This window comes from Erinaceus europaeus, chromosome 20 (assembly GCF_950295315.1).
Source record: "Erinaceus europaeus chromosome 20, mEriEur2.1, whole genome shotgun sequence".
Lineage (NCBI taxonomy): Eukaryota > Metazoa > Chordata > Mammalia > Eulipotyphla > Erinaceidae > Erinaceus > Erinaceus europaeus.
Window position 1 is genome coordinate 55,422,246 of NC_080181.1, and position 25,448 is coordinate 55,447,693.

Here is a 25,448-nt window from a genome sequence, read left to right on the forward strand (position 1 = left end):
TTGGATAGAGACAGCCAGAAATCGAGAGGGTAGGGGAGTTGGGGAGAGAGGAAGAGAGACACCTGCAACCCTGCTTCACCACTTGCAAAGCTTTCCCTCTGCAGGAGGGGACCAGGGGCTTGAATCCGGGTCCTTGAGCACTCTAACATGTTCGCTTAACCAGGTGCACCACCACCCGGTCCCTGCAGGTGTCTTATCTTTCTCTCCCCCTCTCTGTCTTCCCCTCCTCTCCCCATTTCTCTCTGACCTGTCTAACAACAACTATAATAACCATAACAGCAATAAAACAATAAGGGCAACAAAAGGGGAAAAAAACAGCCTCCAGGAGCAGTGGATTCGTGGTGTAGGCACCGAGCCCCCAGCAATAATGTTGGAGGAAAAAAGAAAAGAAATCTTTTAAAAATAAGAGGACTCTGAATAAGCATATCCTCATTTGGAACGTTGCATGTAGTTCATTGTCAGCCAGAGTATAAGCAGTGACACCAGCCCTGCCTTTCAAGTTTGTCCATCATGTGTGAAGAGACCAGAACTCTGCTTTAGGAGAATTTTCTAGAACATGTTTTTCTCTGTGGTTTTGTGAATTCTCTTGTGTGGGTAAGAATGGTTTGGTGCCTCAGCTGCTGCCAGTTTCCACAAGGGCGGGGTTGCTGACTCTTTGAGGAAATATTTTCCCGTGTTCTTATGCAACAGAGGAGTGTGGTCATTTCCATGGGGCTAACCCGCAGCCGTCAACAGAGGCCTCTTTCTTTCATCTTTCTGGAGCTGTGTCCTCTGCTGCATCATTTCCTTCCCTCCATGCTTCTGCTCCAGGCTCGCCCTGCTCAAGACAGCGCCTGCCCACTGGGTCTCTCACCAGCCATGGGCTCACTCACCTTGTTCTCTCCCTCCACACTCCCACCACTGTCAGGGGCTCCTACATTTATGGGGTAAATTTATAATAGTGTGTATAGCATAGCTCATGCCCCCCTAATTCCTGGATAGCTCGTTTTTTTATTTATTTCTTTTTAATGCGTTGGGTTGTTGGAAAAGTCATGACATATGTTTCTATGTTTGCCTATGCAGAAATGCACCATGACTTTTCTGACAGTGCAGTATTTGTAAGAGCCCCGCAGGATTCCTAACCCAGGGGTGGGGGAGCCTACTTTGCACTGAACTCTGTCCGGGTCCGAGTCCCAGTCCCAGTCCCAGTCCCAGTACACTGCTTGGGAGCACAGTGGCACGAGGGGAAGCTGCAGTGCAGCGTGTCTCTCGTCCTGTCTCTTTCCGTCTCTGCATACCTGAAAAAGTAATGACGGGGGCAGGGTGTGAGGAGAGTGAGTGTCTCCGCAGTGGACGTGCATTTGTTTGGCCAGTTCTTGCTCTCAGCTGCCACCGTGGGTGACTGTGAATTTTGCATCTGCAGCATCATGCACATGTGTCAGAAGAGGAGAAGCTGGAAGCGGCATCTGCCCCCAGCCCCCGTGTGTGTGTGGGAAAATGCTTCAGCACTACATGGCTCTGTCCTCCCAGACTAGAACCCCAGCAAAGGGTTCTTCTACTTGCCGGCATTTGCCAACCTGGCAAGTAAAAAAGAATTTCCTTACCGTGACTTTAATTTGCATGTTTCATAGGAAGGAGACTTTGCATCTTTTTCCATACTGAGGAGCTATTTTTATTTCCTTTTCTATCCTTGGTAGCCCGCCCAGTATTCTAATGGTCATTGGGCTTTTTCCTAACCATCTGAGAGAGCCCTTTGTGCCCTAGGGAAATCAGCCCTTTGTAGAAGGAGCTGCAAATATTTGTTCTCAGTTTGTTTCCTTTTTTGGCTTTGTTCTTGGTGGTATTTGCCATGCAGAATTTTTTTAAAAAAAATATTTGCCTAGTCAAATCTTTCCATCTTTTCTTTTTTTTTTTTTTAAAGGTCTGCCTTTCCTCGGGAGAGATGTCTTTGTGTTGGATTATTTGTAAAGCCCCAGGCTTTCTTCTGGACTGTGTGTGGTCTCATTTTCAATTTTAAAGTGTTTGGTCCGCCCCAGGATTTACCCCGTATGAAATGTGGCTGCAGTCTGATCTTTCCCTGTTGGCTGCCCTGTGCCCAGCACAGCAAACAGCATGCCTTTACCCCATTTGTGGACATGCCACTGCTGCTCAGACACACGTAGGCATAGTCTGGACTGTTCTATTCTCTTGCCAATCCCGAATACATTAGCAGATTTGTGGTTTCAGAATACATTCTGCTGTGCCCAGAGTGGGGGCCAGTGCACGTCTCTTGATGGGACCCTGGGGGCTTTCTGCTCTTGTCTCCTATAGCTGCTGAATTTCTCACATGTAGGAATCACATGTCTGGAGAATGTTTCCCCACTGGAACAGGCAAATGCCCCGTGCCTTCTCAGCGTCTCCCTGTTCCCACCCCAGTGGGCACTGAGGTGGCCTTGGGCTGAGGGGTGGCCCACAGGCAGTCCTGGTGGGTGTGGGAGGAGGCAGACCATCTCACGTGTTTTATTGCTTAGAGAAGGTCCAGACTGGATCACCGGAGGGCCTCAGTGCAGCACTCAGACCAACTTCAGAACAGGAAGGGAATCGACGACGATTCCTCTCCTGCTTCCTCCAGCCACCTGTAATCCTTTTTAGGCAGAAAGAAAATAGCCCCTGGACTGGAATTTTCCTGGGCAGGCTCGTGTGATTCAGGAATAGACATCTGGCTGCAGCAGTGGTGTATAACGGGGGACAGCCTACAGTGTGTGTGTGTGTGTGGGGTAGTTCAAAGCCTCTTCTGATGAGCCAGTTAGTGGGTGGGAAGCTGAATACTCCACGTGCCTTTTGAGAGTAGAGGCCCAAGTGTGTGTTCCAAAGCCTGGCCTCCCCAGTGGGTCTGATGTGACATGGTGGGGTATGTTGCATGCCTGGGCCTGCTGCAGCGGAGGGGACCAGGGAGGTGTATCCTGCCAGCCCAGTAGGGGCACTCACAAAGGAAACATATTATTGACATTGGGCCCACCTGGCTGAAGGGAGGAGGAACTGGAAGCCCCCCACATGCACCTTCTAGCAGGCCAGGGCCTGAGCGCCCCTCACAGAGTGTCTCGCTATGGGCCTGAGTTTCAGGTAGTGGACTTTTCTGTGACGCAACGCAGCTCTGACCTCAGTGCCCTCTGCTGGTCCCCAGAGGAGCTGCCTGAGCCCCCCTTACAGACAGCAGGGTCTTTCCCAAGGGATGTTCAGGGGCCATACTGATAGTTTCCCCTCTTAGATTGGGGTCCGGCCATGGCTAAGATATAACACACACACACACACACGCACACACGCACACACACACACACACACGCAGTGACCCTGAGGAGAGAGCAGTTAAGGTGGGAGAAGGGGATGTTCCCAGATGGCCTGAGTCACACACACACACACACACACACACACACACACCCGGGGGGGACATCATAGTCTTGTTCTTTCCCAAGTCCAAGTCTCAAATCTCAGTCGGCTTTTACATGGCCAGCTCTGTCCCAGAAGCCCTTGTTTACCAGGAAGCAGCCCCTTACATCAGGAGAGCCCCCCAGGGCACCCCATCTTCTAAAAGCCCCACAGATGGCCAGCACCAGAAGATGCTAATGCTCACACGATAGACTTTTTAAAGATATTTTTCTTAATTTAACATGTTTTTATTTTATTGGGTAGAGATAGACATTCAGAGGGAAGGGGGAAGTAGGGTGAAGTGTGCACCACCTCACTGTTCACGCTTCCTTCTTTGCAGGTGGAAACCAAGGGGTTGAACCTGGGTCTTTGCACCTGGTGACAAGTGCACGTTACTGGGTGTGCCACTACCCAGCCCCCTTAAGATGTGTTTTATTTTAGTAAGAGAGACCAGATCACTATTCAGTTCTGATTAATGGTGGTGCCGGGGACTGAACCTGAGACCTCTGGGGCCTGGAAAGGCTGGTGCACAAACACAGTGAACCTTCCCTAGTCTCTCCCTCCCCCCTCCCCAGGACTTTGTAGTGGCTCCATTGGATTTTTTTTCAGCTAGAAAAGGAGAGAGAGACAGACAGACAGAGGGGTCTGAGACAACAAGCACCGAAGCTCCTCCTAGTGCTGTGACGGTGAGGACTCTTGCAGACAGCCTCCCAGATGAGCTACACACTGGCCGCAACCTGATGTATTTGTAAAGCCAGGAGCAGCTGCGGACTAGCCATATATACACAGTTTTGCAGTATGTAAAGTTCCGAGTTATGCCCAGGGTTGGGGATAGGAGACTTTGAAAGCCAACACTGGAACTTAGTGATTGATCAGGGACACTAAAAAGACCCAGAGATGGGGGACCAGTGGCAACGCCGTGGGATAAGTGCACATGGTATGGAGCGCAAGGACCAGCTTTAGGATCCTGGTTCAAGTCCCTGGCTCCCCACCTGCAGGGAGGTCGCTTCACAAGTGGTGAAGCAGGTCTGCAGGTGTCTATCTTTTTCTTCCCCCTCTGTCTTCCTCTCCCCTCATCATTTCTCTCTGTCCTATCCAACAACAGCAGCAGCAGTGGCAACAATAATAACAATAGTAATAACAAGGGCAACAAAATGGGAAAAAATGGCCTCCAGGAGCAGTAGATTCATAGTGTAGACACCAAGCCCTAACAATGACCCTGCCAGCAATGACCCTGGAGGCAGGGGAAAGGAAAAAAAAAGACCCAAAGATTAGTCCACCGTATTATAGGGGATATATGTGGCATCCATTGATTCGTCCTCCCAGAGGCACACATAACTTCCTTTTGGGGAGGCCCTGCCTCCCATCGTGTGCAGGTAATAAGGTGCCCTACCCATCCCACTCCTGGGCCTCTGAATGGGATGGTGCTGCCCATATAACAAGTACACCCCAGGTTCTTTCCCAGGTCCTGCCCTCTCCAGCCTCCTCTAACCTCCCACCCCAGATGCCTCTCATATGTTCCCTTCTTAAAATGGGTGCATCTGGATTTTGTGGTGTTAACGAAAGGCTCGTGCTTAGTAGAAACTCAGAGGGTCCTGGAATAACAGCAGAGAGACATTGGTTCACTGCAGGGGGGTGCTCAGTGTAGGCCATCACACCCTCCACACCCTCTGTGTGCCCCACCTGCCATGTTGATATAGAGGTACTGGAGACAGAGGCCTAAGAAGTATGGGGCCACCCACTATAAAGTGATTGGATCTATACCCCACGGACGCTAAGGGGCAAAGAAAAATAGTCAGCCTCCCCCCCAACTCTGCTCTAAACATCCCAGCAAACGACTGTCCTTGCTGCTGTGCCCTGTGTCTCCCCAGAGGCCAAGCATGTGTGTGTGCTTTGCCACAGGGTGATTCCACTGGAAAAGCCAGATGGCAGTTAGAAACAGGTCCACAGCGATGGCCTCCTAGTCTGTAGTGCTCTAGCTTCTCTCCTAGTAACAAACATTTATTAACCACGGTCATAGCACATCAGTGGACACATACCATATGGATACATAAACAAATGGAAGACATCGCATCTGCTTTCGGGGAGTTAGGAGTAAGACCTGCCCAGGTGCTTCAACTCAAGTATATAGCCTTTGTAAAATCTCCCTGGAGACGTGAGTTCCCTGTAACACCTGAAGGCATTAAAGCCTCAAGAGTGGACACATGCCGCAGGGTGTTTTTTTTGGGGGGGGTTCACTTTAAAGATGTCGCAGGCAGGGGTAGATAGCATAATGGTTATGCAAACATACTGTCATGCTTAAGGGTTCAAAGTCCCAGGTTCAGTCCCCTACACCACCATAAGCCAGAGCTGATCAGTGCTCTGGTAAAAATAAATAAATATATATGTCACTTTTCCCCAAGGTTATATATAAGTTTGATGTACTTCCAATAAAAAATGTCAGCATTTTCATAGAATAAGTTAATCCTGTTGTCCATTTCAAAAATAAAATGCCAAAATCCTGTCAATAAAATTTCAGACAGGAGAGTGGAAGCCTGCACTGTTAACTCTCAAAATGTCCATAGAACTTTGTTAATTCAAGCATTGCCATTCTGGCATAGGAATGGATAAGTCAACATACCAGAGTAAAACTATAAAGAAAGAAATCTAAAGATTTAATTAGGGACCAGGGGGCACAGAACTTGCATGCCTGAGGGTCCAGATTCAATCCCCAGTACCACCATTTTCCAGAACTGGTAGTGCTCTGGCCTCTCTCATAAAAATAAATAAAGATTTTAAAAGATATCTAGTTAGAAACTTGGTATATATTAAACATGACAGGTGGAATCAGTTGGGGAAAGATGAGTCTTTTTTGAGTAAGGACAATGAACTGTATTTCTCTTCTGCAAACTGCCAGTTCACACTGGGTGGTGGACCCAGGTCTGCAAGGTGGTCCAGGACTGGCCAGACCCACTACTGCATAGCACACCTCACAAGTCACAGACCGGCCCAGACCTCGGGCTGGATGTCTCTAAGTCCTGGTGGGCAAAGGGCTTTCAGGACAGGAGCAGTGCAGTTACTAGCAGGCAAGCAGGCATAGTTACAGGATATTCCTCTGTATGCTATCCTAGCAGCATCTCTCTAGTCAACCAGTGTTTCCATACATTTCAGAATATTCCACTACCTTTTTGTCTGGTTTCCTTCCTGACCCAAATCAAGTGATTAAACACTGGTTCTGATAACTTTTGTTTATCTTGGAATCTGTGGATGTTATTTAAACAAACAAAAACATATAGAAGGAACCTCACCACAGGAAATGCTGCCCCCCGACTCACTTTTTTCACCCCCAGTGCTGTGTTGCTTTGAAGTTAATTTAAAAGTGTTTTAATAATAGGTGCCATTGTGACAAAATTAAAGATTGTGAAGCTCCCACTGTGCAGACTTGACTTGACGCTGACCTGAGAGCCCCAAGTGATCCTGAGGCAGACACACACCCCTTGAGAATTGTCTCCCAGCCTAGTCTTGAGATTCTGACAATGGAGCTAAGGCCCCAAGCATACTGTGGTCAAGTTCACATCAGTAAGGTGCATGGCATTTGTACGTGGGGCTCTGTCTTGGCAGGTTTTCTGGGGGGCTCCTGTTGAGGAGCACAGACACCCAGGTGATGGTGCCTGACTCCTGCAGCTGAAAAGAATGTGCTTGGAAAGGGCATGGAAATCAGTGGAGCCCCCCCAGGTGTTAGGACAGAGCTGTGCTGGGGGCATAGGGCCCTGCACCAGAAGGGCAGCTCCCCCAGCCATTGTCAGGACCAACCCATGAAAGACAAGCGCTCGCAGGTCAGGAGGAAATTGACCGTGAGAGGAGAGGAGCACGTTGCAGGCAGAAGAGACAGCTTGAACAAAAGGTCCCGGGCTATAAATAGCTCAGCACAAGGTGTGCCTGTGTGAGGTGGAGCCAGGCTATGTAGGTTTCTGGGAGTCCTGGCCAAAGTCCCAAGAGCAGTCCCAGGTATGGTGACCATCAGGTCCTCCCTTGGCAGCACCAAGGTGGTGGCGCTGAGGTCAGGTTTGGGGCTTAGCCCTCTGCCAGAGGTGGTGAGTAGTAGAGTGGATGGGATGAGACTCGAGGCCGAGAAATTGCTGCAAGGATTCAGAGAAGATGCCCAGACCTTGAATCAAGAGACTGGCATCAACATGGTTGTATGTGTCTTCATATATGACGACTAGCCAAAAGGAAGACCGACCGAATTCTTCTGTTGCATTTTTCCAGATAACATTGTCTTCCAAACAAGCTCAAGAGAAAAGCAAGTGAAGTTTAGCCTGTCCCTCTGCCATCTTTATCCTCAGCACATCTCTGTTTATAACTGATGTTCTAAACACGGTTTTCTTGGAATTTCCCTCCAGGGGTGCTCGAGACCTTGGGCTGCTGGACCATTTCCCACACATATTTTATTACAGGACTTGGCAGTCTTTATAAATCTTGTATCTGAATCCTATACAGGGAATAGGTGCTGGGTGATGGTTCACCAGGTAGAGTGCATACTTAATTGTGCACAAGGTCCTGGATTTGGGCCCCTGGCACTGCTTGGGAACAACATACACAGAAAAGGAGTTCACCAGGAATGGTGGAAAAAGTCAGGTGCTAGGCTCTGGCAGCAAAAAGTATTACATAAATGAACCTTGTCCAGTATCCAGTTGTCCAGTCAAGACATTAGTGAGCTAGCCTGTGTTACTGTCACAAGCTGCTCTTTTCTTGAACGCCTGCCTTTACTCACCTAAGGCTGCCACTGTGGCTTGTGCACTGAGATTTGCACCTGTTGTGTTAGGCTGGCAAGTGGCTTCTTGTCCTTGAGTCTTAAAATACTCTTCCTTCTCCTCCCTGCCCTCAAAGAGGAAGCTTGTGTGGGAAGTGGCCTGATTAAGGTAACAATTCCCTTCCCTTAAATGTGTATGGATATAATGAATTACCTGGGGGGTGTAGTTTAGTTTATCATCATCTGGCCTGATAAGGATGATAGGCCATGGGATATATCAGTAGCTCACCAAGTAGAGTGTGCACCTTGCCAACAAGAGGCTCTGGCTTCATACCCCGGTGCTACACAGAAACAGTGGTGCTGGGAGAACTCTGTAGATGGTGGAGTAATTGTCTGTGTCTGTCTGTCTGTCTGTCTGTCTCTCTCTCTCTCTCTCTCTCTCTCTCCCTCCCTTCTTCTCTGAAAATAAGAAAAAGGAAATAATTGGCCAGAAGCAGTGGTACATGAGGTGTACCAGGTGTACCTGGTACCACATTTTCAAAAATATAGACACAAGCAGAAAATAGGTTAAGGGAACTTAATAAAATGTGTGCATGTGATGTCTAACACAGAGGACCTTATCCTTATTTATTTTTTTAAAGATTTATTGAGACAGAGAAAGGAAGAGAGCCAGAGCATCACTTTAGCATGTGCAATGATGGGGGATCACTTGGGATCTTGTGCTTGAGGGTTCAACATTTTATCTACTGCACCACCTCCCAGACCACTGCCCTTTTGTATCATGACTCTCATTTGTAAAGAACTCAGATCCCTACCTTTGAGCCTCAGCTAAAAGTCACAGAAGAGAAACCAGTAGCAGGCTCGGTGACTGGGACCACCCTACACTGGGCTTGTGAGCTGTAATCACTTCCTAGTTGCACCTTGGATCACCTTGTTCTCCCCGTAATGCACTAGTCTGTGACTTTTGCCTTTCTACCAAGCACCTGAGTCACTCAGTGTTTTCACTGAAGACAGTCATTAGGGTGTTACAAGTCTTTACCCACCATTAACAAATATTGACACTGCCCTGCCCTTCTGGCATGTTCTCTGGACACACACACACACACACACACACACACACACACACACACACACACACAGTACTTGCAGGCTCTTGGAAGCGTTGGTGCCCTTTTCCAGGGACTGAACACAGCAGATTGTACTGATGATGGAGTAGCTCCTGCCTTTGGGCTGTCTGGCTGTGGGAGGCGGAGGAAAGTGAGCATTCTGTGAGTGTAGGCATCCTGCTAGCTGGCTGTTTATGCTCTTTCACCTGTCTGATAATGAGGCAGATTCTGTCAAGTAGCGTGTGTTCACACTCTCTCCTTTTTATTATTTTTCTTTTGTCTTTTTTCTTCTTTAAGATTTTATTTATTTATTAATGAGAAAGAGAGAGAGAGAGAGAGAACCAGATATCACTCTGGTCCATGTGCTGCCAGGAATTGAACTCAGGACCTCATGCTTGAGAGTCTAATGCTTTATCCATTGTGCCACCGCCCATGCGACCACTCTTTTTCTTTATTTTAATGCAGCACCAAAGAATGAACACAAGATCTTGTGCACAAAATATCACTGCTGAGTGTTATCCCTGGGCCAATTTTTTATTTTAGAGGGAAGGGATATGGGTGAAACAGAGAGGAGATACCCCATCGCAGGACTCCACCATCCATGGGGCTCTCTCCACTCAGTGTTGTCCGGGGTGTTCCCATGTGACAACTAGGGCTTAAACCCATAGCCTTGTACACAGTGAGGTACACCCGGTGGGGTTACGTATCTCCCAGTCCCTGGCCGATTTCTAAGGCTGATCTGATGCAGGATTTACTAGCAATGAGAAAAGAGGGTCAATCTGGCATGGACATCAGGTAGTAAAAAAGGCTCATATGTATGCTTTGTGTACAGTTTGTCCGAGAAAATACTTAAATCAGTTGAAAGGCTTGCTCAAAGGTTTTTTTTCCAAGTGCTGTGGAAGGAACACAGGGAATACTGACCTCTCCTCTCCTTCATCTTCAGATACATCCCGCCATTGATCTGGGGGAAGAGTGGACACATCCAGACAGCCTTGTATGGGAAGATGGGCAGGGTGAGATCACCACACCCATATGGGCACCGCAAATTCATCACCATGTCGGATGGAGCCACTTCCACCTTCGACCTCTTTGAGCCCTTGGCCGAACACTGTGTTGGAGGTGAGCTGGTGCAGGCTGTATGGTCAGGTGATAACTCAGGGAGAAGAACTGCTCAGCAGCAGGGCACAGTCCCATCCGGGCTGGTCCCATTGCCTCCTCCCATCCCCTCCAGGGCTTGATAGGACACTTGCTGAATCACCACACCTGAGAGCCAGTGCTCGCTGCAGCAGGTACCCGCAAGCTCATGGAAGCTGTCGTTGGAGATGGTGTTCTAGTCCTGTTGTGAAGTACAGAAACTTGGGACAAGAACTTGGAGCCCAGGTTTCCCAGGAGTAGACCACCAGTTTGTTGACAGCAACAGAAACTGGCCTACTCCAAGTGCTTTATAGGCGCATGCTTTGGTAGGTTTGGGTTTGGGTTTGGTTTTTTGTTTGTTTGTTTTGTTTTGTTTACATTTTTAAAAAGTTTAATGTAATTTTTATTAGTGATTTACAAGATTAATGATTACAGGGGTATGACCCCATACCATGGCCATACCTAAATCCTACGCCTCCCTTCTGCCCCTAATAACCACCATAATTCTACAAATGCTTTTATAAAAAGTTCTACTTATTTATTTATGAGAGAGAGAAACACACACACATAACCAAAGCATCATTCTGGCATGTGCGGTACAAGGGATCGAACTGGAGGCCTCATGCTAGCAAGCCCATGGTATGCAAGCTGCTTCCCAGGCCACTGTATAGATGTTCTTATCTCCCTGTCCTGAAAGGCTGGTGCTATAGACAAGATCAGGCATGTTCAGGGTGATATGGCCGTAGACAAGGCCAGTACTATAGTAAGAGCCCCGAAGCTTAGAGATGTGGTATCAGCTGGTCTTGGTACTGGGCGACAGGTAAGCAGGTTTACATGGACAAGAAGACACACTGGGGCTGCACCTGCACGCAGGGATCTGAGTTCCTGCCCCCTGCTCCTGTCCACTCCGGGTGTCCGATGCTGCTGGAACCTGGAGTCACTCTGCCCAGCCTCCACAGTGAGCACTCACTAGAGAAGCTTCTCAGGGAGGACTGGAGAGGCAGTGAGTTTTGATCCTACAGGAGAATGTGGCTTTCCAGTCCTGTAGCTGGCACAGGCACAGACACAGGCACAGGTACTGGCACCGGCACCGGCACTTTTTTTTTTTCCTTTATTGGGGGATTAATGGTTTACAGTCAACAGCAAAATACAGTAGTTTGTACATGTGTAACATTCTCAGTTTTCCACATAACAGTTCAACCCTTTCTAGGTCCTCCTCTGTCATCATGTTCCAGGACCTGAATCCCCCCCACCCCAGAGTCTTTTACTTTGGTGCAGTACACCGAGCCCAGTCCAAGCTCTGCTCTGTGTTTCCCTTCTGTCAGGCGCCTCTTTTTATAGAAGCTCTGTAAATATTCATGGGTAAAGTCCAGTAAATGCATTATTGCTCTTAGTTGTTTAATGTTCCTGGAACTGCTGAGTAGGTGGTGACACAGGGTTCATTTGTGTTCCCTCTGTCTGCAGTGCCTGTGCCAGACTTACACCTGGCTTTCGTTCAGGCCTCAGCTCAGAAGTCACCTCAGAGGGACAGACTCCTGACTCCCCTAGCTGGTATTCCTTCCCTGTGAATCTACTGTGTCCTCCTGCATTCACGCTTCTTGGACCCTGCCACTCTCTAAATGTATTTGCACAGTTGTTCATTATCTATCTGCAGGGGTGTACGAATCCCCAGGGCTCAGAACTGCAGGGTCCCAGTAAACAGTCACAAAGAGGTCAGGAGTCCACGGCATGTTTCTGAATCTTATAGCTGATTTTCCAAATACTGATTCTCTTACCGTGCCATTGAAGTGATTGTTTTCCCCTCTTGTTTCTAAAGCTTTTATTTCTTCTGCCACTAAAGTATATCTGATTTAACCAGTTCTCTTCTCAAGGTGGGAAGTTGAAAAGAACGAGACAAGATTTTGATTTGTTGTTGTTAATACCAGGGCTTCACCACTCCAGTCTCATTTCTCTCTCTCTCTCTTTTTTTTTTTTTTGCCTCCAGGGTTATCACTGGGGTTTGGTGCCACCACTACAAATCCACTGGTCCTGGTGACCATTCCTTTTTTTTCCTTCCTGTTTTATTAGCTAGAATGGAGAGAAATTGAGAGGGGAGGGGAAGACGGGGAGAAAAAGACACCTGCAGATAGACTTCACTGCTTGTGAAGTGACCCCTCTATAGGTGGAGAGCCAGGGGCTCCAACTGGGATCCTTATGTTGGTCCTTGCACTTTGTACTATGTGCACTTAACCAGCACTTAACCTAGTGTACCACCAGCTGACCCCCTTTTTTCCTTTTTTTAAATATTTATTTATTTATTTTCCCTTTTGTTGCCCTTGTTTTTTATTGTTGTTGTAGTTATTATTGTTGTTATTGATGTCGTTGTTGTTGGATAGGACAGAGAGAAATGGAGAGAGGAGGGGAAGACAGAGGGGGAGAGAAGGACAGACACCTGCAGACCTGCTTCACCACCTGTGAAGCGACTCCCCTGCTGGTGGGAAGCCGGGGGCTCAAACTAGGATTCTTGCGCTTTGCGCCACGTGCACTTAACCCGCTGTGCTACAGCCCAACCCCCCTTTTATTTATTTATTCCCTTTTGTTGTCCTTGTTTTTTATTGTTGTAGTTATTATTGTTGTTGTTGTTGGATAGAATAGAGAGAAATGGAGAGAGGAAGAGAAGACAGAGACGGGGAGAGAAAGATAGACACCTGCAGACCTGCTTCACCGCCTGTGAAGCGACTCCCCTGCAGGTGGGGAGCTGGGGCTGGAACCGGGATCCTTACGCCGGTCCTTGTGCTTTGCGCCATGTGCGCTTAACTCACTGCACTACCGCCCGACCCCCCCCCCCTTTTTTTTTTCTTTAAGGTTAGTTTATTTTATTATTTTAAGATTCTGTCTGTTAGTGAAAGAGAAGAAAGCCAGCTACAGCATCACTATGGCACATGCAGTGGTGGGGATTGAGCTTGAGACCTCATGCTTGAAAGTGCTGTAGCCACTGCACCACCTCTCAGGCCACTGGGCTGACTTTTGCAAATAGAAAGAGGCAGTGGTCAGGTTTGAATTGCAGGTGAGCACATGACAAAGCAGGTGTATATCCAGGTGAGCTATCTTGCTGACCCAAAACTTTGATCCTTCATTGTGCTCACTCGTGTCTTATAACCCTAGTCTCCAGGAAGAATTGATGAAGTAAGTGGTTGTGGGGAAGACAGTAAATGCTTGCATCAAAGAAAAACAGCTTATTTTTTCCTTTGTATGAATTTTTCTGACCATATATGGAATCCCCATTTTAGAAACTTACAGGGGCCAAGCCAGGTGGTAGAGCACCTGGTTGAGCGCACGTGTTACAGTGTGCAAAGACCCAGTTTCTTGTTTTTGTTTTTTTATATATAAAAAGGAAACATTGACAAAACCATAGGATAAGAGGGGTACAGCTCCACACAATTCCCACCACCAGAACTCTGTCCCCATCCCCTCCCCTGATAGCTTTCCTATTCTTTATCCCTCTGGGAGCATGGACCCAAGGTCATTGTGGGATGCAGATGTGGAAGGTCCGGCTTCTGTAATTACTTCCCTGCTGAACATGGGTGTTGACAGGTCGATCCATACTCCCAGCCTGTCTCTCTCTTTCCCTAGTGAGGTGGGGTTCTGGGGAATCAGAGCTCCAGGACACATTGGTGGGGTTGTCTATCCAGGGAAGTCTGGTTGGCAACATGCTAGCATCTGGAACCTGGTGGCTGAAAAGAGAGTTAACATATAAAGCCAAACAAATTGCTGATCAAGACCCAGTTTAACCCACCTCCAGGGGGAAAGCTTCACAAATAGTAAGCAGAGCTGCAGGTGTCTCTCTGTCTCGTTCTCTATATATATCCTTCTTCCTCTCAATATCTGACTGTTTCTGTCAAATAAATAAAGATAATATAAAGATTAACAGTTCAATACATAGTTTTTCAAAAATAGTGATTGTCCATCATGTTATAAACATTTTCCCACATCACTGAAATCTAAATGTTCTTAAAAACATAATTTTAGTGGTGTCTGGAGCTGGGAGAGATATCACAGTCTGACAATGGACTTTCATGCCCAAGGCTCAGAGGTCCCAGATTCACACCCTAACACCACTTTGGGCCAGATGGAGCATTGCTCTGATTTAAAAAAGAAAAAGAAAGGAAATGATTTGTGCACTGAGGCCATAGCATAGTTAATCATCCTTCTATTATTGGGCAATTTTAGCTTGTTTGACAATTTTGTTACTCCAAGTAGCTCTGATATACATCTTTAATCTTGCAATTTGAGGCAGGATTCCAGGAATTAGAATTTCTAGGTCAACACTTATAAAGTGTTTAAAGTTCTGTATGCATATTGCATAGAATTTTTTAGTTATGTTTATTGTAACTTTTGGAAGTGACATTTATAAAGTTGAATCATGTAAATACCACTTTTATTTTAAAGAAAATGTGTGTTCTTTCACACAAAGGACAGTATATTACAATTTCTTTCTTTACCTTGCTTTTCCCATTGTGTATCTATTAGAACTCACCATATCAGTGTATGGAAAAATGTCTCACTACTTTTAAGAGCTACATAATAGTCCATCATTCAGATTGCAGTAATTAATAATTGAACAATGACTTAACAGCTAGCCCACATTCAGTATTATTAACAGTCATTAAAATATTGCTTATTTGGGGGGATGGGCAGTATTGCAGCAGGTTGAGCGCACGTGGAGGAAAGCGCACGGACTGGCGCAAGGATCCCCATTTGAGCCTCCGGTCCCCCACCTACACGGGGGTCACTTCACAAGCAGTTAAGCAGGTCTGCAGTGTCTATCTTTTTCTCCTCCTCTCTGTCTCCCCTCCTCTCTCCAGTTCTCTGTCCTATCCAACAACAACAATGTCATTGGCAACAATAGCAATAATGGCAACAACAAGGACAACAAAATTGGAAAAAAATGGCCTCCAGGAGCAGTGGATTTGTAGTTCAGGCACTGAGCCCCAGCAATAACCCTGGAGGCAATATATGTATTGGTTATTACAGTCTTTTTCCATCAGTCTGTATTACACATGTATAGTTTTGCATATGTGCAAGTTCTTATGCTTGAGAGTCCAATGCCTTATCCACTGCGCCACCTCCCTGACCGTGCAAGTTCTTTATATGATAAATATCTGAAATTAAATCACGGGATCAAAGAGGTCTGTGCAAAGACCTTTTTCTTTTTTTCTACTCATTCATACGAAAACCAAGAGTAATATTCGGACATTCAAATAGCAACCTGAATGAATAATTTTATATCTCTTGAATCTGTTGGTAAACATCAAAATAGATATTTTTAATTTCACTTTTGTAGTGGTTTTATTGTATTTTTTAAGTGCCTGCACATGGTGGCTTGGAGCCTGCCGTTCAGCATATTTGGTTTGATGCAGACAGTTCTAGCTAGAAGAGAGGCGCTGTCTCCCGGTGAACGGAGCGAAAAGATACACGTTAAATTTCCCTTCCAGTTTCTTAGCCAGTGAGTGTGCTCGTGTCCATTTGGCATGCTACTGTCTATTGGCTTGACTGTGTTGGGTTCTCTTTGTCCACCCTGCAGATGACATTACCATGGTTATCTGTCCCGGAATTGCCAATCACAGTGAGAAGCAGTACATCCGCACCTTTGTCGACTACGCCCAGAAGAATGGCTACCGCTGTGCCGTGTTAAACCACCTGGGCGCCCTGCCCAACATTGAGCTGACCTCACCTCGCATGTTCACCTATGGTAAGCTGGGGAGCACCCGCTTTTCTGTCCTCACTGTGCATCTGTTGCTACTTCCTCAGAGTTTAGAATTTTGCCCATCGGCCAGAGGTGGCTACCTCTCAAACTTGTACTGACATCACCTTTCAGATGTTCCCTGTGATCCCCTCACCTCTTCCCATCACACCAGGCAGAAGCTGAGGTGTTCAGGGACACTGCCCAAGGTCTCTGCCAGCAAGTGTCAGAAGCCGGCAGGGACCCAGAGCCCGTGCCACTGTGCCATCCTCTAACACCTGTGAATGCAGGCCAGGTGCGTAATGGTCCTGTGCGTGTCGGCACACTGACAGTTCAGTGCCTTTTGCTGAAGCCCTGTGTTAGCAGAGACTCCTTCTGGACTCCACTAGACTTCTGCATTCTTGATGCTATTCTCCTCTCTGATTACATACACACACCTGCACATTAAGCAAGGAATGTGTCCGAATATTTAGGATGCTTATGACCCAATAAATGACAGTGTGTTTAATGGGAAACACCTGAGACTGGTACCTTTAATCTTCCCATAGCTATAATTTTTTATTTCTTCTTCTTCCCATCCTGTCTCTGTGCTCAAGAGTTTTCATGTCTATGTTGTCAAGGCATACATATCTGTGACACTTACTTAAATAACTGTTAACTAAAAATAGAGCATACTTGGATTTTTCGAGTTGAGTTTATTAAAGAATAAAACTTTTGGACTTGAACCCAGGAGGAACTCAGTCCTAGAATCAGCCCTTATATTATTTGGGAGAACTGGCCCAAAGATGGGGACCTGATGTGGAGACTTTATAGATGTGCGTTGGTAGTATCTGTGGGACACCACAGCATAGTAACAGCAGACTCTGGTATTCAGACTTGGTATTAATCTCTGTGCTAAGGCAACCAAACAAGGTCAGGCCAATGTATTCTCTGCCCCATTAATTCATCCTTCTGGGAGCTGGTGAGGTGTCGTGGATCTGTTGTTCTGTGTGCGTCCTTGACGGTTAATAAAGTTCAAGTCTCGGGTCACTGTGCCCCTGTGCCTTGGCAGTCAGGAAGCTGAGGGTACAGCCTCTTCACAGAACCAGACCTGCTGCATTCTGGCTTCTGATTCACATGTTTGTCCAGAAACGATGGTGAGTCCAGATGGGTTTCATTGACAGCTTGTAATTTCTTTAATGGTGACTTGTTTAAACAATTGTATTACTCATGTAAAAGTACACAGTCATTGCATTTGATCTTTTTAAAGACCCACCTTGCTATTATCATTCTGTTATAGTTTAACCATTCCTCTTTGGAGACAACTTAAGTTATTTGAAGTTATTCAATGTTTTTAAATAATGATGCTATAATTATCTCACACATAGAATTTTTTTTTCCTTCCTTTAGTGTGGTGGGGACCAGGCTTGAACCTGGGTTACACACATGGCGAAGTAGTACAGTATCCAAGTGAGCTATTCTGCTGACCCGACTTAGTGTTTTTCATACAGTACTGGGGAACGGACTCTGGGCCACTCCCATTGCAGTACAGCTGAGCCGTCTCTCATACCCAGTTTTTTCACCCTGTAATTTGAGAGAGAGTGAGGAGAGACACCAGAATAACACTCCATTGTTTTTTTTCCTCCTGTTTATTTTGGATAGAAACAGAAATTAAAAGAGGAGAAGGAAGAGGTAGAAAGGGAGAGAGAGAGACGCCTGCAGCACTGCTTCACTGCTTATGGAATTTCCGTCTTGCAGGTGGGGACTGGGAGCTTGAACCGAGATTCTCGCTCCTGGTAACATGCACGCTCAATCAGGTGCACCACTGCTTGACCCAGCCAGCTTTTTCAGATAGAAAGTAAGAGGCAGAGGGGCCAATGGTGGCGCACCTGGGAATGCACACATTACCATACATAAGGACCTGGGTTCAAGCCCCTGATGCCTGCCCACCTGCAGGGGGAAGCTTCAGGAGGTGGTGAGACAGTGCTAGAGATGTCTCTCTTCCACTCCTTCCTCTATCTCCCCATCCCTCTCAATTTCTCTCTGTCTCTATCAAGAAAAAAAGGAAAAAATGTCCACTAGGATTTGTTGTTGGCAGGCACCAAGCCTCAGCTGTAGCACTAGTGGCAAATAAATAAAGTCTGAGAGACATAGAGACCACAGCACCATGAGAGCCATGGACTTAAGCTTGAGTCTTGTACGTGGCAAAGCAGATGCCTTCTCAAGTGAACTGTCACCCAGTTCTTGATTGTCGCTATTTTAAGATTTTTTAATGAGAGAACCAGAGTATCACTTTGGTGTATTGCAGTAGTGGAGATTGAACTCAGGACCTTAAGAGTGTAAACCTGGCACTCTGCCCACTGTACCACCTTCTAGACTGCTCATTGTTTTAAATAGAAAATAACTGGGAATCAGGCGGTCGCGCAGCGGGTTACACGCAGGTGGTACAAAGCACAAGGACTGGCAGAAGGATCCCGGTTCGAGCCCCCGGCTCCCCACCTGCAGGGTTGTCGCTTCACAGCAGTGAAGCAGGTCTGCAGGTGTCTATCTTTCTCTCTCCACCTTTCTGTCTTCCCCTCCTCTCTCTGTCCTATCCAACAACGACATCAGTGACAACAATAGTAATTACTACAAGTCAACAATAAGGGCAACGAAAGGGAATAAATAAATATTTTTTAAAAGAAGAAAATATTAAGTACCCCCCTTTGTATTCATTTATTGGATAGAGACAGAGAGAAATAGAGTAGGAGCAGGTGGAGAGAGACCTGCAGCACTGCTTTACCATTTGTGAAGCTTCCCTCCTGCAAGTGAAGACTGGTTTCAGCTCATGTCCTGCTGGCAGACTTGATCCAGCTCTGCTCTGCTCTGCCCTGCTCTGCACAGGGTTGCTGGCTGGCTGTGGAAATGTGGTATTTAGCTGAAGACGGACGATGGTGTGGAATGTGCTTTACCTGGTGCAGCACCACCCAGCCCCCAGTGGTCCTGTTTTGATAAATTAAGCCAAATGACATTAGTTAATCTGAACAAAAGCAAACTGGGTTACTGGTAGGATGATTAGAACCCACACGGATGATAATGGCTAGTCTTTTAAATATCTTACTGAAGTTGGGCACTATAATGTAAGGGATTGAATAAGGTACTCCGGTGGATCAGATCAGGAGCTAGCTCACACTTCACACTTGAGGACCCAGGTTCAGATCCCCAGCGACCACATGCAGAGGCTTCATGAGCTGTGGTAATTCTTTGTCTCTGTCTGAAGTTGAAGGAAAAAAGTGCTCTGGGAGCAGTAGAATCACACAGATGCCAGGTGCCAAACCCGGGGGGAGGAGGGGTATGCAAAAAAAAAAAAAAAGGAGGGGGTTAACGCTTGAAAATAAGGGGAGGTGTAGCATTCGGAAGATCTTTGGCAGCATAGTTAGTCTAAGGGGTGTGGTCTTTGTCTGGGCACTGCCCAGTGGACATACCGGCTTGCTCTCTATTGGGTGAATGCATGTCTAACCCAGTCAGTGCTCCAAATATGAGTGTTATTGTCAGCGGCACAACAGTGAGTCCGGGAGGCATTCCACACCATCGTCTGTCTTCAGCTAAATACCTCATTTCCACAGCCAGCCAGCAACGCTGTGCAGAGCAGAGCAGAGCAGAGCTGGATCAAGTCTGCCAGCAGGACATGAGCTGAAACCACAGCAGGGGCTATGCTCATCTTTGTTTCTAGTATTATCCTTGGAGTTTTATGACCAGAAAGTGAAGAGCCAAGTGACAAAGGGTCAGTAAGTCTGATCTCAAATCAGAGAATAATAAAACCTTTGAAAGAATGAGAAAGTGACTAGAGAGAGAACCCGGGGCACCAGACTTGCTCATTGAGGTCCCAAGTTTCCTGCTCAGCACTACATATGCTAGAGTGATACTCTAGTTCTAACCCTCATTAATGCAGATAAACAGATCTTAAGTATCAGACTCAGGTGCTGAGTGAAAAAAAGAGAGATTGCTCTATAAAGTACGACTTCACCATGCAGTTCAGGCTCCCAGCACCACATAAGAAGCCATGCACAGGGAAGCTTCATAAGTGGTAGTGTAGTTCTATTGTGTTTCTCTTCTATTTCTCTCTCTCTCTCTCTACCTGTTACCAATGCGTCCTGGAGCCCCGCTTCCCCAGAGCCCCACCCTACTAGGGAAAGAGAGAGGCAGACTGGGAGTATGGATCGACCAGTCAACGCCCATGTTCAGTGGGGAAGCAATTCCAGAAGCCAGACCTTCCACCTTCTGCAACCCACAACGACCCTGAGTTCATACTCCCAGAGGGATAGAGAATGGGAAAGCTAGTGGGGAGGGGCCGGATATAGAGATTGGGTGGCGGGAATTGTGTGGAGTTGTACCTCCCCATCCTATGATTTTGTTAATGTCTCCTTTCTTAAATTAAAAAAAAAAAAAAAAAAAAAAGGTCAGGGAGAGAGAGTCAGGCAGTAGCGCAGTGGATTAAGCGCAGTTGGCACAAAGTGCAAGGACCGGCGTAAGGATCCCGGTTCGAGTCCTGGCTCCCCACCTGCAGGCAGGTCTGCAGGTGTCTCTCTCTCCCCCTCTCTGTCTTCCCCTCCTCTCTTCATTTCTCTCTGTCCTATCCAACAACGATGATATCAACAACAACAACAATAATAACCACAACAACAAGGACAACAAAAGGGAAAATAAATTTAAAAATTTTTTTTAAAAAGGTCAGGGAGAGCAGGGGAGAGTCTTCTGGAAGCAGGAAAACCATACAGGTACAAAGAGCTTCAGCAGCAGGGCTAGGCAGTAGTGCACCCAATTGATCACACATGGATTTAAGCCCCTGCATGGGGGCCGTTTCATAAGCTGTGAAGCAGGGCTGCAGGTGTCTCTCTTTCTCCTTCTTTATCTCCCTTGCCCTTTCAATGTCATTGTTTCTCTTGCTACCAAATGAAAGAGAGAAAAAGGAGGAAATAGCCTCCAGGAGCAGTGACTTCACTGTGCAAGTACAGAGCCCAAGTTATAACTCTGGTGGCACTAAAAAAGTAAAATAAAATAAAAATTTAAAGGCTTGGAGGCAAAATAATAAAAAGAACTCAAAGGGCGAAAATGGAGAATTTTTAAAAGTCTTCTGTATAGGATAAGGACTTGAAAATAACAACATAGCAGCCTGGGAAATGGTGATTTAAATGACCTTTTCCTATGAGTTTTAACAGTAAAGAGGGCCCTTCCCCTTATTTCCAAACACTTGACTTTCTTTCATTCAACACTGAACTGAGAACTGAGAGGAGGTACTCTTTCATGTCCAGCTGAGCTTAATACTGGAAATTTTAAAAAAATATTTATTTATTTATTCCCTTTTGTTGCCCTTGTTTTATTGTTGTTATTATTGATGTCATCATTGTTGGATAGGACAGAAATGGAGAGAGGAGGGGAAGACAGAAAGGGGGAGAGAAAGACAGGCACCTGCAGACCTGCTTCACCGCCTGTGAAGCAACTCTCCTGCAGGTGGGAAGCCAGGGGCTCGAACCAGGGTTCTTACACCGAGCCTTGCGCTTTGTGCCACCTGCACTTAACCCACTGCGCTACCGCCCGACTCCCAGAACTTTTGTTTTTAAACTAATCGTTTGCAACCTCAAGGTTAGATGGAGAACTCTGCCTTAGAGAACTTGCTTAGAGATGTCATCTCAAATGGGTCTTTTTTAATTATTATTGATTTAATTATGAATGACAAGTCTGTTGGACAAGAGAAATACAATTACACACAGTTCCTACCACCGAAGTTCTGCATCCCATCCCCTCCATTGGAAGCTTTCATATATGTATAATTTTATTTATAAAATGGAAATATTGACAAAACCATAGGATAAGAAGAGTACATTTCCACACAGTTCCCACCACCAGAACTCCATATCCCATCCCCATCCCCTCCCCTGATAGCTTCCCTATTCTTTATCCCTCTGGGAGTATGAACCCAGGGTCATTATGGGATGCAGAAGGTGTTAGGTCTGGCTTCTGTAATTGCTTGCCCACTGAACATGGGCATTAGGAGGTCGATCCATACTCCCAGTCTGTCCTTTCTTTCCCTAGTGGGGCGGGGATCTGGGGAGGTGAGGCTCCCAGACACATTGGTGGGGTCGTCTGCCCAGGGAAGTCAGGTTGACATGGCAGCATCTGGAACCTGGTGGCAGAGTAATGAAGCTGAAGGGTTGATGTTCCACACCTGACGTCTCTGGACACGGTCCAGAGACCATGCCGAGGTGGTACTGTTTGCAACACTTAGGTTGGGATCAACAGATGCAGGATCAGTTGGTATGAATTGAGAGAAGCAAGTAAGAAAGTGAGCCCCACCCTACAGGTTCCAGGCCTGGGAGAAATACAGGCTCTATTGAGAAAGGGGAGGGTTCCTGCTGTCTTAAGGGTTTAGAAGGCAAAAGATAGTTATTGCTACAACCAAATTATTTGGCAAGTGGGTTAACTTTGAAAATCCCATTGTTAAGATCATACAAGACCTCACCATAATTTATGTCCTATTGGGCTATTTACATATAGCTGTATCTTACCAAATAAAGCCACCAGTTGCTTCTGTTCTCCATGGTCTAAGTTTTTAGGGAGACTTAATATTTCAAAGAACAGGTCATTATTATAAATGTATTAACAATTTCAGCCCACTGTCAAAATTCAGTTTGATTACCACTTTGAAGCTTTAAGTACTTAGATGGAAGGAACATATACTCAGAGCTATGGTCTATGTATCAAAAAGTTTGAGACATTTGATCCATTTCTCCTTCTCATATTAATTAAATTGTGATTTATGAGACTATAATAGGAGTGTATATTAACACCATTCCCACCACCAAAGGTCTGTGTTATGTCACACACACCCCCCATTCTTGATCCTTCTAGGAGTATGGACCCAGGATCATTATGGGTGCAGAAGGTGGAAGGTCTGGCGTTTGTAATTGCTTCTCTGCTGGACATGGATGTTGGCAGGTTGGTCCATACTCCCAGCCTGTTTCTCTCTTTCTCTAGTGAGGTAGAACTCTGGAAAGGTGGGGTTCCAGGACACACTGGTGAGGTCATCTGCAAATTGTTTAATAATCTGGAACCTAGTGGTAAGAATATAGGAGATGAGATTTGGGGTCTCCATTTTGGGAAGAGTCAGGAGGTCTATTTCAAGTATATTTCAAGGGGCCATGACTTTACTAATTCTTGCCTGAGCCTGACAGCTGACATACAGATGGGCTAAAGGTATTGTCTGGGGAGAAGGCGTCAGACTTAGACCAAATGGGGTCACTTTTAAGAGTGACAGTGGGCCTCGGTGATAACTGCATCAGACCAACAGACAGACTCCAGGCTGTGCTCAGATAAATGACCATATGTGGTCACCTTCACTGTCACACAGTGAACAAACACACTTATGACCCCAGCCATCTCACCATAGGGAGTGCAGACAGTGGTTTAATTGATTTTTAATTTTTCTGTGCAGTGCCAAAGAATGAACCAAGGGCCTTGCATCTCCACAGTACCATCAAGTAGTCGTCCTAGCCCAGTTTTTTTTTTTTATTCCACATAGAGATAGAGGGGAGAAGAGAGGGAGGGAGAGACACCAAAGTACTCTCACTGCCCCATCACTAGTGCCGAGCTGTTTCTACTCCCCAACTTGAAGGTATTGACTAAATTATGAACTAGATGTTGCTGTAAACTTTTCATCTCTTTCATCAGTCTCAGCTGATTCAGACCACACCCAGAGCGCCAGAATTCCTTTGCAGGTCAGGGGACAGTCACACTGACTGAGGAGGAATAGTTGGTGGATAGGTGGAGGTGACAGGTTTGCAGAAGCTGTAACATCTCAGTAAACCATCAGGGGATGGATCTGAGGCAGAGCCCGGCCAGCGGGGAGAGGGGGGGGAATCCTGTAGAAGCATAGCAGCCCTGGCACTCAGGATGAGAGGAGACTTCTCGCAGAGTGGGGTGCTTGTAGGTATTAGATGTCTGATGAGACCATCTGAAAGTGCACCTTGGAAAGCTCTTTGTGTCAGAGTGTGGTCGGCTGCTGGGGTCGTGCTCGGTCCCTGGGGCTCTGTGGGATGCGCTGGAGCCCGGAGCTTCCCTCCTGGACCCGGGGCGTTTATCCCTGAGGACAAGGCTGACGGGGTCCCTGAGGATGGGGCTGTGGGGGACGCCAGGGTCCCAAAGCCTGAGGCTCTGGGGGCCAGAACCTTGATTGTCCCCGAGCACAAGCCTGGGCGCCCGGCCTGTACGCCAGAGACCTGGAAGCCGCCCCAGGCCCCCACGAAGGCAGGCGGGGACGTGAGGGGGTCCGACACCCTGGGCTCGGGGTGGTCGCCTCACAGCTGCCACCATACCCGTGGGGACCGTCGCGGTTGCGGAGCATCTTGTGGCACTGACGCAGCCCGGACCCTCGGGGGGGGGGGGGGGGCGTGGGCCTGCGGGCAGGGAGGAGACTCGGGACAGCACGGGTGTCCCCACCCTGCCGAGACAGAAAGCCCTTGTGCCAGAGATAAAGCCCAGCCCACCAAGATGTAGACGGGCTCGCCTCTTGATTTCTGCAGCTCTTCTCTTCCCAGTGACTCAGCTCAGCAGCAGCAGCAGTCCCCAGCTCTCAGAAATGACTCACACGCCGTCACTCTGCATGTAAGAGGTGCTGCCAGGCTTCAGACTGTTACCCACCTGCCAGGGAGCCTCCAGAGTTTTGTCTTGAGTCCCACTTAGTGGGAGAGAGATTTAGGGATGGACCTGCTCCCTTCCCCCTTGCTTGTCCAGGGTCGTGGGGCCTTGTTTGTGCCATGTGCTTCCAGCTTCCTTCCCTCCTAGCACAGGTGCCCAGTGTCCAGCCCAGACTGACATGGAGGGTACAGAAATGACTCCATGTGAAACACCCCACTCTGGGGTGCTCTGAACCTGCTTAGTCACAGTGCTGCCACTTGGGGAAAGTGGCTTTGGAACACAGCAGGTCCTCAAATAATGACATTTTGAGCTACGGGGTTTTGTTCTGTGGCTGATGAGAAAAAAAGAACCTCCGCCAACATGGGCCGGAAGCTGCTTTTGTTCTGTGTCCTTTCATCTCAAGTCTCTGTTTCCAAGTTCCCATCAGCAGCAAGGAGTGAGGCATTGTAGTGGCTTCCAGGCAGCCTTGGCCTTTACTTTCTTCAGGTGTGAGAACTTCAGGGAACAGAATTTCCTATTCCTAGCATGTAACCCTGGGGTGGTGGTCACCGTCTCCTGTTTCATGCTGTTTTTAAAAAGCCACGTCAAGATCAGGTGCTGAACTCTTGTTAGCAGTGCTAATCCGAAAGGATCGAATGCGTAGACCCTCACCACAATCCTTCTAGCATTAAGAAACGGGACTGCTGAAGCTCCAGGAGGTGGGGGCTCCCAGACAGTG

The 25,448-nt window shown here is 47.1% G+C and overlaps 1 protein-coding gene across 1 annotated transcript in view; it reads left to right on the plus strand.

The window, feature by feature from the left end:
• ABHD2 (abhydrolase domain containing 2, acylglycerol lipase) overlaps positions 1-25,448 on the plus strand; it is an 83,790-nt gene that overhangs the window by 37,649 nt on the left and 20,693 nt on the right. The window contains exons 4-5 of the mRNA XM_007516759.3: positions 10,166-10,341; positions 15,920-16,087. Coding sequence (XP_007516821.1) covers positions 10,166-10,341; positions 15,920-16,087 — 344 coding nt within the window. The remainder of the gene's footprint in view (positions 1-10,165; positions 10,342-15,919; positions 16,088-25,448) is intronic.